The sequence below is a fragment of the Corvus kubaryi genome, unplaced genomic scaffold, assembly GCF_017639235.1.
Source record: "Corvus kubaryi isolate FWS band 111438036 unplaced genomic scaffold, C.kubaryi_AGA036_p1.0 135, whole genome shotgun sequence".
In the NCBI taxonomy this organism is placed as follows: domain Eukaryota; kingdom Metazoa; phylum Chordata; class Aves; order Passeriformes; family Corvidae; genus Corvus; species Corvus kubaryi.
The window spans coordinates 629,655-642,595 of NW_024580669.1; the positions used below are offsets into that span (position 1 = coordinate 629,655).

Here is a 12,941-nt window from a genome sequence, read left to right on the forward strand (position 1 = left end):
GGATTCTCAGAAATTCAGGATACACCGAGTTTCTATCCGTTTGCTGAAAGGACAGACTGTGACTGTTTCAGACACAAAAATCCTTTCCTGGATTACTGAAATCCACTATTTTTAACACCAAAGTGACGCTGACTCTGGGGAGGAGCAGCCAAACCCTCCCCTGAGTCTGATTATTTTTTTTTAGGGAGCATCAAACCCATTTCTCCTAAAATCCAAACTCTGAGCCTTGTTAAACTTGGCCTAAAGATTCAGGAGCACTGGGAGCTCATCTCTTCCCAAGGGGATGGAAAAAAGGCCAACTAAAAATAGGGGATGAACACCCAGGAGCTGTGAGGGGAGGCGTGAACAGTCACGCACACCAAGGTGCCACTGAAACGCTTCTGGCAGCACCAGGACGTGATGTCCCATGTCCCAGAGCTCCTCATGCTCCCGTCTGAGCTGTTTGGTGACGTGGGTGTTAAATTGTCCTCCTTCCCCAGCCCTCGGGGAAGGGCCCACGTGGTTCAGCCACAGGTGATCCCTGACTTTCTGGTGACACTTTGGGAGGTGACGAATTCGTGGTGATGCAAGGCCCAGGTGAGGTCATGGTGAGGAAACATCCCTGGCCTGATGGAACAGAGCTCCAGGGCTGCTGGCTCTGGGCCAGGCAAAGGGATTTGTGTCCTGGAAAATGCCCTTCCTTTGGAGAAAGGGGTGGGCAAGGCCTTAGAGCCACAAATTCCCTAAGGGCAGCAGTTCCCAGCTGGCCCAGTTTGGAACGGGATGGCTTCTGTGTGGCAGCTGTATCTGTACAGGTCATCAACGGCATTTGGGGAAAAATCCATTCTGAGTGCTGGAGATAAGCACCATAAACTCATCCCAAAGGATGGACATGAGCACCATAAATCCATCCCAAGGGATGGAGATGATCACCATAAACCCATCCCAGAGGATGGAGATGAGCACCGTAAATCCATCCTGAGTGGTGGAGACGATCACCATAAACCCATCCCAAGGGATGGGAATGATTGCCAAAAATCCATTCCAAGTGATGAAGATAAACACCAAAAATCCACCCTAAGTCGTGGAGATGATGGCCACAAATCCATCCTGAGTGATGGAGATAATGACCATAAACCCATCCCAAGGGATGGAATTATTGCAAAAACCCATCCCCAATGATGAAGATAAACACCACAAATCCATCCTGAGTGGTGGACATGATCATCATAAATCCACCCTGAGTAAAGGAGATGATCACCATAAATGCATCCCGAGTGGTAGAGACGATCACCATAAACCCATCCCAAGGGATGGACATGAGCACCATAAATCCATCCCAAGGGCTGGAGATGAACTCACAGGGATGGCAATAAACCTGGAGAAGCCTGTAGCCAGCCAGGTTGGAATGTGACCATGGACAGGCACAATGACCCTTTCCCAGGATCACATTCTCGGGATGCCCTGTGTGGCCACGAAGCAGCTCCGGGCACGCTCCGATACCTCCACGTTCCTCACCTGCTCCACTTCTGCCATGGAAGAGGGAATATCTTTAAGTTACTCAAGGTCATTGGGATGCAAACCCATCCCGAACAAGGCTGTGGAACGTGGGAACCCTCTGACAGAAGCCAAAATACGGGAAAAGGAAGGAGAATTGTGCCTTGGGCAGCAGGAGCAACACACCAGATTGAAGGATTTCCCTAGAAACCCTGCGCTGCAATTCCAGCTTCCCTCCAACTCAGCACGCATCCTTCTATCCAAGACATCTCCCTGTGCCTTCCCAGTGCTCCCTTCCCCCTCTGCCCTGCCTCCAACCTCTTCCCTGCCTTCCCTGCCCCTCCAGCCTCTCTGGAGCCTCAGGAACGCAGCTGGGCAGGCCATGGATACCAGACCAGTTCTTGTGCTCTCCTGCCAGGGGGCATCCATAGCATTCCTGCCCTGGATTCACATGGAGATTCTCACTTCCAGGAGCAAAATCCCTCAGTGGCTCCTATCCTGTTATCAAATCAGGGAGCAGGGAAGAGTTGGAGTGACAGGGAACCACCCAATCCTCGTTGTTTTCCTCTTATTTTTAGGCTGGGATTTCATTCCCACAGAGCTGTTTTCCTTGAATCCTGGGCAGCCTCGTACCTGTGACATTCCTTGCTCCTGGAAATTATTCCTGGAAGGGCTGCCACCAAATAAAACTCCTCCCTGGGGTATTGCCGTGCCATTTGGTTATTTCAGCCCCAACGCATCATCCAGTTAATTTTAGATTAACGAGAGATGAATCCCGAAGAAAACGTGCACCCAAATTCCGGTGTGCGATTCCAGGCTGATGGAAGTTTTCTGGGATAAAAACACTCACTTGTTGAGGTGACACCTAGCATCTGGCTCGTGCCAGGGGCTGCCAAGTGTGGTCGTGCAGGAATGTTGTCCCCAACAGCTGAAAATGCCCCCAGCACCTGTGTCCAGGGTGGACACACATGAGCTGATCCTGCCTTTTCTCTTGGAAAAACTCAAGGAAATGATGTGATGGAGCCACAGCAGCCATAAAAATCCCAGCAGGATTGGGATTTTCAGCCTATCATCAAATGGAGAATCCTTATGGCACCCTGGTCTGGCCATGCTACCAATGCCAACCATTCCCAGGAAACCCTGGGATTGCTCCATTTGATCCCTAACCCTGCAGAGGGACAGGAACCAGGAATCAAAGAGCTCAGTTGTAGCCCTGGCTGGGGAGGAGGAGATTTGAGCTGGGGCACTACAGAGCCTGCAGGCAGGAGGGTATTCCTCAGTGGGCAGCTTTCCCAGTTTTCCCAGATCCTGGGATGTGCCTGACATCTGGATTCAATTCCCTCAAAGCAAGGACCTGCGACGTTTTAATCCCGTCGGCGGCTGCAAGTCTCGGGGAGAACGAAAGCATCCAGTGCATCCCCATATTCCTTTCCATGCCCAGTTTGAAATCCCATTTCCTGGGCACTGCCATGCACCTAAAGCCGCACTTTCCCGCTATTTTTACTGGGATATATTTAGTGGAAGACGCAGAAGAGTCGAGGACGGGATAAATAGGATTTTCCACTCCAGGCTTTTCCCATACATGTTCAGTGGGACCCCTACACGAGGTTGTTTACTGGCCATGAGCTGTGTTTAACATTCCACTCCTGGATATTTATATTCCGAGCCAAATTCAGAGCAGGATTCTGGAAAATGAGCAAAAGTAGGCGATGACCCAACCAGAGACCATTGGGGTCATCCCAAAACTTTAGGAGCCGCTCCGGAATCCAGCGTTTATTTGGGATGGTGACTATAATTAGCTGCCACTCAACTCCTTTAAACAGCCACAAAAAAATCAACTCTGATTTTCCTGAAATCCATCCTCGAACGTTTTGGAACTCTCTGGAGGAAAGGTAAAATCCACCTTTGAACATTTTGCAATGAGTTGCCTCGACCTTCCCTGCTCGGGGCAGAAAAGCAATTTCCATCTTATGAATATGAATGAGAGAGCAGCAAACATGGATCAGCCAATCCAGGGATATCATTAAACACAACATCTCTTTTTTTTTTTTTCCGGGGATTAATGGAGCAAGAAGCTCCAGTCGAGTCCAGCTCCCGTGCCAAGGGTTGTTTGTTGGAGCTGATGCTGTTGGGATCAAAGTCTATTTTCAAACACAGATTTGTAACTTATGCACAGGCACGTTCCTGCAGGAATCAGACACGCCAAGAAAATTCCCATAAAAGTCCTTCGGGAAGAGGGAGGGAGGAGGGAAGAACTGGTTTGGTTGTTTCTTTACAGCTTGGGGGGATGTTTGAGTAAGAGGAGATCTCTTCTTGCATTGTTTGGGAAGGATTTTTAGGCTGGGTTATCCCTGCCTGAAGCCAAGGTTTTTTGGGAGGAATGAGAAGGTTTTTGGGGGAATGAGATGGTTTTTGGGAGGAATGGGAAGGTTTTTGGGGGAAGGAGATGGTTTTTGGGGGGAATGAGAAGGTTTTTGGGGGAAGGAGATGGTTTTTGGGGGGAATGAGAAGGTTTTTGGGGGGAATGAGAAGGTTTTTGGGAGGAATGAGAAAGTTTTTGGGGGAAGGAGGAGGTTTTTGGGGGAATGAGAAGGTTTTTGGGGGAAGGACGAGGTTTTTGGGGGAAGGACGAGGTTTTTGGGGGAATGAGAAGGTTTTTGGGAGGAATGAGAAGGTTTGGGAGGAATGAGAAGGTTTTGGGGGAAGGAGAAGGTTTTGGGGAGGACTGAGAAGGTTTTGGGGAGGAATGAGAAGGTTTTTGGGGGAATGAGAAGGTTTTTGGGGGAATGAGAAGGTTTTTGGGAGAATGTGAAGGTTTTTGGGGGGAATGACAAGGTTTTGGAGGAATTAATAAGTTTTGGGGAGGAATGACAAGGTTTTGGGAGGAATGACAAGATTTTTGGGAGGATTCTGTCCATGGAATGACACTTCAAGTGGTCTGGAGTGGCAAGAATCCACACACAAGGATTTTCTCCCCCTCTCCTCTCCTTTTTCAAGCAATTTTTCACGTGATAAATAAAATTAAATCAGTGTTTTCTGCCTTGCCTGCAGCTGTTGTCCCCATCAGCTTGATCCTCACATCCTTTTCCTTTTTCCCTGCTAGGGCATTGGGATGAGATGGATTTAAGGTCCCTTCCAACCCAAACCATTCCATGATTCTGCTGCCCAAACTTGGCCAACTCCAGGGCTGGTTTGGGCTGAAATCCCCCTCCCAAATGTGAGGGACACTTGGAGAAGACACAGCTTGGGGAGGGAGGGGGGGGTCAGAAAAAGGATCCTCGCTAAGACCTTGCAGGAATCCCTAAAGCCTTACAAGGACAACCCTGCAAGAGAAAACCTCATCCAGACGGATTTTTGCTCATTACTCAGCCTGGCTTCGTTTTGCCTCGGGTGAAATTGAGTCTCTCCCCTGTCAGACACTGCCTGGTATTTATTTAGTTGCTAACAACCATCAGGATCCACACACACCCCTTCAAAAACACCCTCCTGCTTCCTCCCTGACTCAGCCACACCTCACACCGCCCTGGGGGCGATTTGGAATCGCCAACAGTCCCAAATTTACCTGAAATGCAGAAATAATTCAGCTTTAAAGTAGGAAAACCTGAGATTCCTGTCCTGCATTCCCATGTTTCTGTCTATAGTCAATTATCAATTACATCCTAGTACAGCTCCAGGCTTGATCCCAAGAGAAAATTCCTTATTTTCTCCCCAAAGAAGGCACAAGAGAAGAGGCTGAGGGGAAGGTTGGAACTTCCCACTCAGATTTTGGGAATGGTTGGAAGGTTTTAGGTTGCACCTCAAAGCAGAAGCCTCCAAGATCTGCTGGATCTGGTTGGGTTTTGAGTAAAAAAGCAAATAAATCAATCAAAATAAAGGCATGGATGATTTCCCTGGCCACTCCACATCCCACATTCCCAGCGTATGGAATAATCTGGGTACGGCAGCTCTAAAAAGCATTAAAGGATTGCTGAAGCTTTTCAGAAGAACAGATCCCAATTAACTGAAAATCCAACGATCCCTTCCCCTCACCTTCATTTTAAAAGCATTTTGGGTAGGGTGGCAAATTTGGGATGAGTTTTATCAGCACAATTATGGCTGGGAAGGCTGTGAATGAATTCTTTCGGCAAAACTCTTCCACCATCACAAGTGGGAGGACAAAACATCAGCTTGTCAGCTGAGCTAAATCTGCTGGGGGAGAGACTGCGGAGCTGAAATCCCATTTTTTGCTGCAGAGTTAGAGAGAAAAACCCTGAAAAATCAGTTTTTCTGGGGCTAAAAAAATCTATGGTCTGCTCAGAATATTATTGAATTATTGGGATTTTCTCCTGGGACTTTATTTCAGCTGGGATGAAGCCAAACTTTAGGTTTTGGGTTCATCCTGATTAAGCACAGACAGAGGAAAGAACAATTTGGACACAGCTCAATGAGGCTCACAAGTGCTGCTGATGGACTGGGAAGGCTGACAGGAATATTTGACCGCGGTGCTTTTGAAAGTTTAAAAAAACCTGGAGAGTTGGGATGAGAAAGCCTGGAAATCACAATTCCATCAGCACCATTCATGTGTTTTAATAAAAAATTGGAGGCTGTTTGCTGGGTGTGCCTCAAAATCCCACGAGTCCAGCAGAGCCTGACCCCTTTTAAGGAACAAGTTGAAAAGTCGGGTGAAAGAAAAGCTGAACTTTAAGCCCAGGGATTTCCCTTTTTCCCTTGGAAGATTTCTGTTAGAATGACTGTTGATATTTTAGTTTCACGACTGCTTTGTGGGAGAAACCATAACTCAGGGAATTTTTTTCTCCACATGAAAAGGTTGTCCAATTAAAAAAAAATAAAGAAAATAAGAAAATCCTCTTCCCTGAGGGCAGATTTTCTTGTCTGAACATTCCCATCTGAACCCAGAATTCCCTCAGGAACAAAACAATCCTAGAAAAAAAACCAGGTTCAGAGGGTTTTTGGGAGGAATGAGAAGGTTTTTGGGGGAATGAGAAGGTTTTTGGGAGGAATGAGAAGGTTTTTGGGGGAATGAGAAGGTTTTGGGGAGGAATGAGAAGGTTTTCGGGGGAATGAGAAGGTTTTTGGGGGAATGAGAAGGTTTTTGGGAGGAAAAAAAACAGGTTCAGAGGGTCACTGCCTGTTTTTTGCTCTCCTCCCATCCTGGAATTTCAGGGATGGTCCGACCTGGAACAGATCCAGGCTGGAGAGGTCAAATTCCAGTTTTGGCCTGGGCACCCATGGAAAGCATCCAGCAACGCCAGGTGAAGGGGAGGCTGATGAATAATTCATAAATGCAAATGAGGTGACATCAAGCAGGATGCTCTGGTCATGAGGTCACACAGGAAATGCCCCACTAGCAAATTGGTTTTAATCTCAGTCTAATAAACCTTAAACCCCACTTAGTTAAGCCTCAACTAAAGAGGTGTTACACAGGAAAACTCCTTTTTCTCTTCCTTCCCCTCTCCAGAGAAGGGAGCTCAGGCCAGGCGAACAGCAGGAAGGAGTTTCTCCTTCAGAAAAGCAGGAAAAGCTTCACCTCAGCTCTGTAAATCCCTTTAATCCCCAGCTTTAAGGACAGTTTCCCACCCAGCCAGTCCAGCTCGTTCTCACCCCCACCCAGGGCACTGAAATCAAACAAAAACAACATTTGAAGAGGCTTTGCACACTTTGGCTTCCTGGCCCTTGGAAATGCTGGTTTTGGGGGGTAAAGCACATTTATTTCACACACCATCCAGGAATTGCAATTGCGAGGATTGAGGCAGGAGCAGCAGCCGTGTCAGAGCAGGGCTCAGCCCACCCCAGAGGTGTTTGTGAGAGCAAACACAGCTGGGCACGGCCCCGAGCAGCTGCTGCAACGCAAACACAGCCAAACAAATCCAGCGTTTGCCAGCCGCCGGCAGGAATTGCCAAAGGAGGGGATTACACAACGCAGGGGATGCTGTAAAGTGATTTTCAGTACCTTAAAGTCGAGGCTGTTCAGGCTGACGACGTCATCGTCCTTCTCTCGGCGCTTCCTCTTCTGCGAGAAATGAAACACAAGGATGGGTTTGGGCTCAGAAATTTAACTTTGAAAGGAAGCAATGTGGAGATATTTCCTTTCTTTACAGCCCCGGCTAAGGGTGATAACTCAAAAGTGAAAAGTTCAAGGCAAATGCAAAGTGGGTTTTGTTATTTAAGGAAGTTTTTCACCTGATGGATACCTGGCAATTAAATTATTTGTCTGGAAGTTTCTTTCCCTGCACTCCCGTAATTGTGGTTGGGAATTAAATCTTAGGGAGGAAGTGGCAGCAGGGACCACTGGGAAACGATTTGGGATTCATTTAAGGTCATAAAAATCACGGGATAATTTGGATTGAAAGGGATTTTCAAGGTCATCCAGTTCCAACCTCAGCACCTCCCACTATTCCAGGCTGCTCCAAGCCCTGTCCAGCCTGGCCTTGGACACTTCCAGGGATCCAGAAATTCCTGGATTTTGTTTTTAATTTTTTTTTTTGATTTAGGAGGTCCCTGCCTGTGTGTGAGGGCTTTGGGATCACCCATTCCTTTGGGCATGGCCGTAGCCGCAGAATTCCTGCTGGGAATGCAAGGGGCTAAAAAAACGAGGCTTTTTGTGGGAGAAAGATGAAGTTTTTGGCTTGGGAATTCTCAGCTCTTTTCCCTTCCCAAGGAGAGCACGAGTGGAATCATGATCAAAGAATTTTCCCACTATTTCTGCAATATCTGGAATATTCTTTTATTATCATCCCGATGATGGAAAATCAGTTGTGGCCTCATCCTGGCCAGCCTGAAGCTGGAAAATCCACGGCTCACGAGTCACTCGTGGAACAAGGAGCGGATTTTTATCGCGAGTTGGACCCTTTTCCCTTTCCCAACGAGTCAACTTCATCCCCTCCATAAGGAAAAAAGAAATCATTTTGGATTTTTATGTCGGTCCCCACGTTATCAATTCGAGTCCAGACACGGATGGAGGTGAGAGGAGGAGCAGCCTCCCCCTGCAGCTGCAGACTCTGAAGTTCAAGTTTCAATTCTGGTGCCCTCCCACTGCAGCACTTTGGCCTCTTGGCAGGAGCAAAGGTGCAATTCCTGTTTTCTGAGCATTTAAAAAAGTGTTCAAGCACTGAAAGAGGCTTTCAGTGATGACAGAGCTCTGTTGGAGCTGCAATTTGGAAGTTATTCGAATAAAAATATTCATTAAAATTCGTTTTAAATGTTTTAAACCAGCCCAGTTTCCACATTCCTTTGAGAGTTTGCTGCTGCTGAGCTGCTTTGGAGGACCCTCAAACCCCCTTTTTGTGTTTAATTCTCCTTTTTTAGGGGGTTTTTAGGCTTTTACTTTTTTTTTTCCTGTCCTCACCATGCTATTATTTAATAATAAATATTACATTTTTGTGATTAATTCTCCTTTTTTAGGGGGTTTTTAGGCTTTAACTCTTTTATTTTGCCTGTTCACACCATGCTATTAGTTAATATTAAATACTAAATTTTTGTGTTTATTTCTCCTTTTTTAGAGGGTTTTTAGGCTATAATTTTTTTTTGCCTGTCCACACCATGCTCTTAGTTAATATTAAATATTAAATAAGATTTAATTCTTGAAATGGTGCTGTTTAACAGAAGTTCATTTACTAATCCCTCATATTTTGGGGTTTTTTTTTTCAGTTTGGGTGCTGTGTTTTTTTCCTCAGCTCCAAGTGGATCCAGGGATAAAGTTCACTCACTAATTCCTGATATTTTGGAGGTGTTTTTTTTTGCAGTTTGCGTGCTGTGGTTTTTTCCTAAGTGGATTCAAGCAGAAAATTCCTCAACGATTTCAGTTTCTCTGGGTTTTTTTCTGAGTTTGCAAGGATGAGATCCCAGCTCTGGCACGTGAATCCCTTCCCTGCCGGATTTGCTAAAGCAGAGAGGAAAAAATTCCCACATCAGACCCTTATTTCCCATATTTCTGACTCTGTCCTTTTCCAACAGAACCTCTGGGAGCCTGGAGGACAAAAGCAATCACAACCCTTTGTTTTTCCTTAGCATCAGTGAAATATCCAGGCTTGGCTTTTTATGCTCTGGCCACACCTTTCCAGGTGATTTTTCCCAGATGGAAAACGAGGATTTCAGGAATTCTTTAAGAGAAGAAAAGCTGCAATAGAGACACTCCCACCCCTTTTTGGGATTTATTGGTTCCTTATGGGGTGGAGGATTTGAGGTCTTTACCATAAAGCTCCAGCCCAAACCCCGACACAAAGGGGAGGCCAAACCCGTTGTTTTCCAGCTGGCGAGACTCGGAATTCCATTGGCTGCATCCCCATTTCCTTCACCCAATTTAGTTCTGGACAAAATCTTAGACATTGCACTCCAGAGCCAGCTGGGTCATTCCTGGGCTGTGCCAGATTCCAGGGAAAACGCCTCAAATCCAGAGGTTTGGAGCCACGGGATGGAAAAGCAACTGAAAAGTGCTGCTTGCTCCCATTGCTGTAATGATCCCGCTCATTCCCCTTCTCCCAGCCCCCAAATCGTGGGGAAAAAATTCCTTTTCCCAAAGTTATTCAAGTGGAAAAACCTTCAGGTCCAATTTAAGGGTTTTGTGGAGCAGAATTTTAAATAAAAATGTTGCTCAGGAGGGGAAATGTAAAATATTTTGGGATTTTATTTTGAGCAGGGCTGCTCATGGCATTTAAGGATTCCAAGGGAAGCTCCAGGAATGCTTTTGGAAGGATGGATTTGGATTTTAATTGGAAAACAAGTCCAGTGTTTTTCTCTCCTCCTTATTTTTTTTTTTGCCTCAATCCAGGATATTTTGGTTTTGAGGGATCAGCCTGGTTTTTGGTGCTTTTTTGCCCACCTGGAATCAGAAACCCCAATGAGGTTTTAGGATCATTAAATCCACCAAAGCTCCAGTGCCTGTTTCCCAGAAATAAATCCTCAAAAAGGAAAGGGAATGAAGGAAAACATTCCATGAGGAATTTTGCTTCCAGTCAGAGCAAGTTTAAACCCAAACTGAATTAGATTTTTCTCAGAATTATGTAGAACAAGCACTGGTCATTCCCTTAAATTCCATCCCACTTTGGAGGGCATGGAAAAGCCTGGCTTAGTCTGACTTTTCCCAAGGCCAGGATTTTTTTTTTCCAACCTTTTGGCCAAACAGCTGCACAAACTCTGGCATGAAAAGAGGATTTTTGGGACTGGCAGAGGAATATTTGGTGGTTTTAGGGCAAAAAACCCCCCCCTTTTAATTTGTGTTGTTGGAGCACAGAATTTTCAGATTTGAAGAAATCTCATTTTTAAGGCTTTGTAATATTTCCAAAGCTGGGTTTAAAGGAGTTAAAAGTTTCCAAAATTCAGCAAAACTCAAATTTACAAGGGATTGTGCTTTTGGTTGTGCTGGCAGCTGGATCAGCTCCTCCCAAAATTCCAGGGGTTGGGTTTGGGAAGGGAAATCTTCCAGGTTTGCTGACTGAGGATGGGATCACCACATCCAAGGGCAGCAACGAGCTTTAGGATGGGACAGGATCTGGAATTCCTTAAAACCCTCAGTGCTTCAAGGACAGACTTCCTAAAGCACCAATTCCAAAGGGAAACCTTTCCCTACCCGCTCTAGGGCTTGGGATAACAAAGGATGGAAAAACCAGAGTACAAGGCCTACAGCAAGAAACCCAAAAATTTGCTCTGAGGAGCTTCTCCACACCAATAAAATGCAGATTTTTTTTTTTTTTTTCCCATTTAAGGAATTTAAAAAAAAAACCCCTCATTTTATTTCCACACCTTGCCAGGGCTAAAACATGTCAGAAAATAGGGAATTTAGCAAGGAAAACACAGTGTCCAGAACCTCCTGCCTTCCTTAATCCCTGGGTGCAAGAAGCAGCCTCTGGATGAGCTCAGAAGCCTGGGAAGCTCAGGAATTCCACAGAGGAATGTGTTGATTTTCCCAGGAACCTTCACCTGGGGATTCCTGCTTTTCCAGCTGTTTCACTCACCAGGGTGAAATCCCAGTGTGGGCCTGGAGTCAGGAATGTGAAGGAGCTGCCCCGTCTCAGAGGGTACCTGTGAGCAGAAAAAAAAAATAATAGCATTAATTAATTAATTAATTAAATAGTTCCTAGGCTGCTGCAGCATTGAGAAATTCCATGTTTTCCACTGGATCAAACACCAGCAGCTCCCAGCACAGCAAAAACAAGGAATGGGGGAGTTTTTGGGAAGGAGGAAGCCAAAGGATTGCCAGCGTTCCCCAGCAAAATTTGGTATTTTGGATTCAAAATCCTGATTTTCTGCAATATAAAGAGGCTCTGAGCAAAAACTTCCCACTGGGAATTGCAGGCTGCTCTTTTTGATGATCCCAAAAGCTCCAAAAAAGAAGGAAAGAACAGCAATAATACAAAGTAATCATAATTTACAGCCAGGTTAACGAAGGTGGAGTGAAAGGAGGCAACAACAGCACCTTTGACAAGGCAGCCTTGGAGCTTCCCATGAAATTCCAGCCAGGAATTGAGCTGGGGGCTTTCCTGGAGTCATTCCCTACCCAAGGAAGTTGAAGGACGCACAAAGGGCCGTTTGTAATCCCAGCTTTGAACAGGGCTGAGCCCGAGCGGAGCCGTTCTTTGAACCAGCCCCACTTGAGCAAACAAATTCCACTTCCAACTTTCACTGTCTGCTGGCTTTCAGGAATTTTTCCAGCCATAATTTTTTTTTACAGCTTATTCCAGCTGTAAAATGGAGGAGTTTTTGTCTCTTGTTGAGTTTCTGGAGGTGGATTTTTCATCCCAAATGGGCCAAATAATATTTTCCACTGTTTTTTTTTTTTTTTTGGGGGGGGGGGGGGTGGGGGGAGATTCCCTCTTTGCTGTCTGGGATCTCCTTCATCCTGAGATCCCACAGGATTATCAAGAATTTGGGAATAACAGAGGGCTGCAAATCCTTTGGATTTCAGGGATTTGCTCAGGCATTCCTGCAAATTCACCTCACGGGGTGTTCAGTGTCAGCTTCTCCCTGTGGGAAGAGAAATCCCATTTGTCTGGAAAAGGCTTGGACAGGGTGGGGAAGTCTGGATTGGGATTTGGCAAATCTAAATCCAGCACCCAGAAAATCCTTTCTGTACAACACAGAACGAGAGAAATATCGTGTGAAGGAATAAAAAAATGCTCTTGGTGACGAGGTGAATGTTCAACGTGGCAGCTGAGGCCTGTCCCAGTGAGTTTGGCAGCACTTTTCCTCCAGAATTCCATGGTTTTGCTGCTCCTTTGCTTTTCATCCGCCTGTTAACACCCAGGATGCGATTTTGCTTCAAATTCAACGTTGAGAAGAAATCTAAAGAAGCTGAGCTGGTTCTGTGCTCATCCCTCTGGGAAGGATCAGTGTCCAGGCAGGTTTTTTGGGATGAATCGAAACTCCTGTGGCACCTGGAACCAAAATGCCAAGATTTCTACTCGCTTCATTCCCAAATTATGGGGAAGGAATGTGTCTGATCCATGTAAAAAACTGAAGCAAAAGGACCA

At 45.9% G+C, this 12,941-nt stretch overlaps 1 protein-coding gene across 2 annotated transcripts in view; it reads right to left on the reverse strand.

Moving 5' to 3' along the window:
* NET1 (neuroepithelial cell transforming 1) overlaps positions 1-12,941 on the reverse strand; it is a 46,441-nt gene that overhangs the window by 12,116 nt on the left and 21,384 nt on the right. Inside the window, exons 1-3 of one of the 2 annotated variants that reach the window (XM_042051821.1) lie at positions 11,888-11,976; positions 11,427-11,493; positions 7,427-7,486 (exon numbers count right to left, since the gene is read on the reverse strand). In XM_042051821.1, the coding sequence (XP_041907755.1) occupies positions 7,427-7,486; positions 11,427-11,493; positions 11,888-11,961 (201 nt within the window). In that variant the 5' untranslated portion in view covers positions 11,962-11,976. Of the gene's footprint in view, positions 1-7,426; positions 7,487-11,426; positions 11,494-11,887; positions 11,977-12,941 lie in introns of those variants that run through there. The other variant, XM_042051813.1, reaches the window with a different exon arrangement.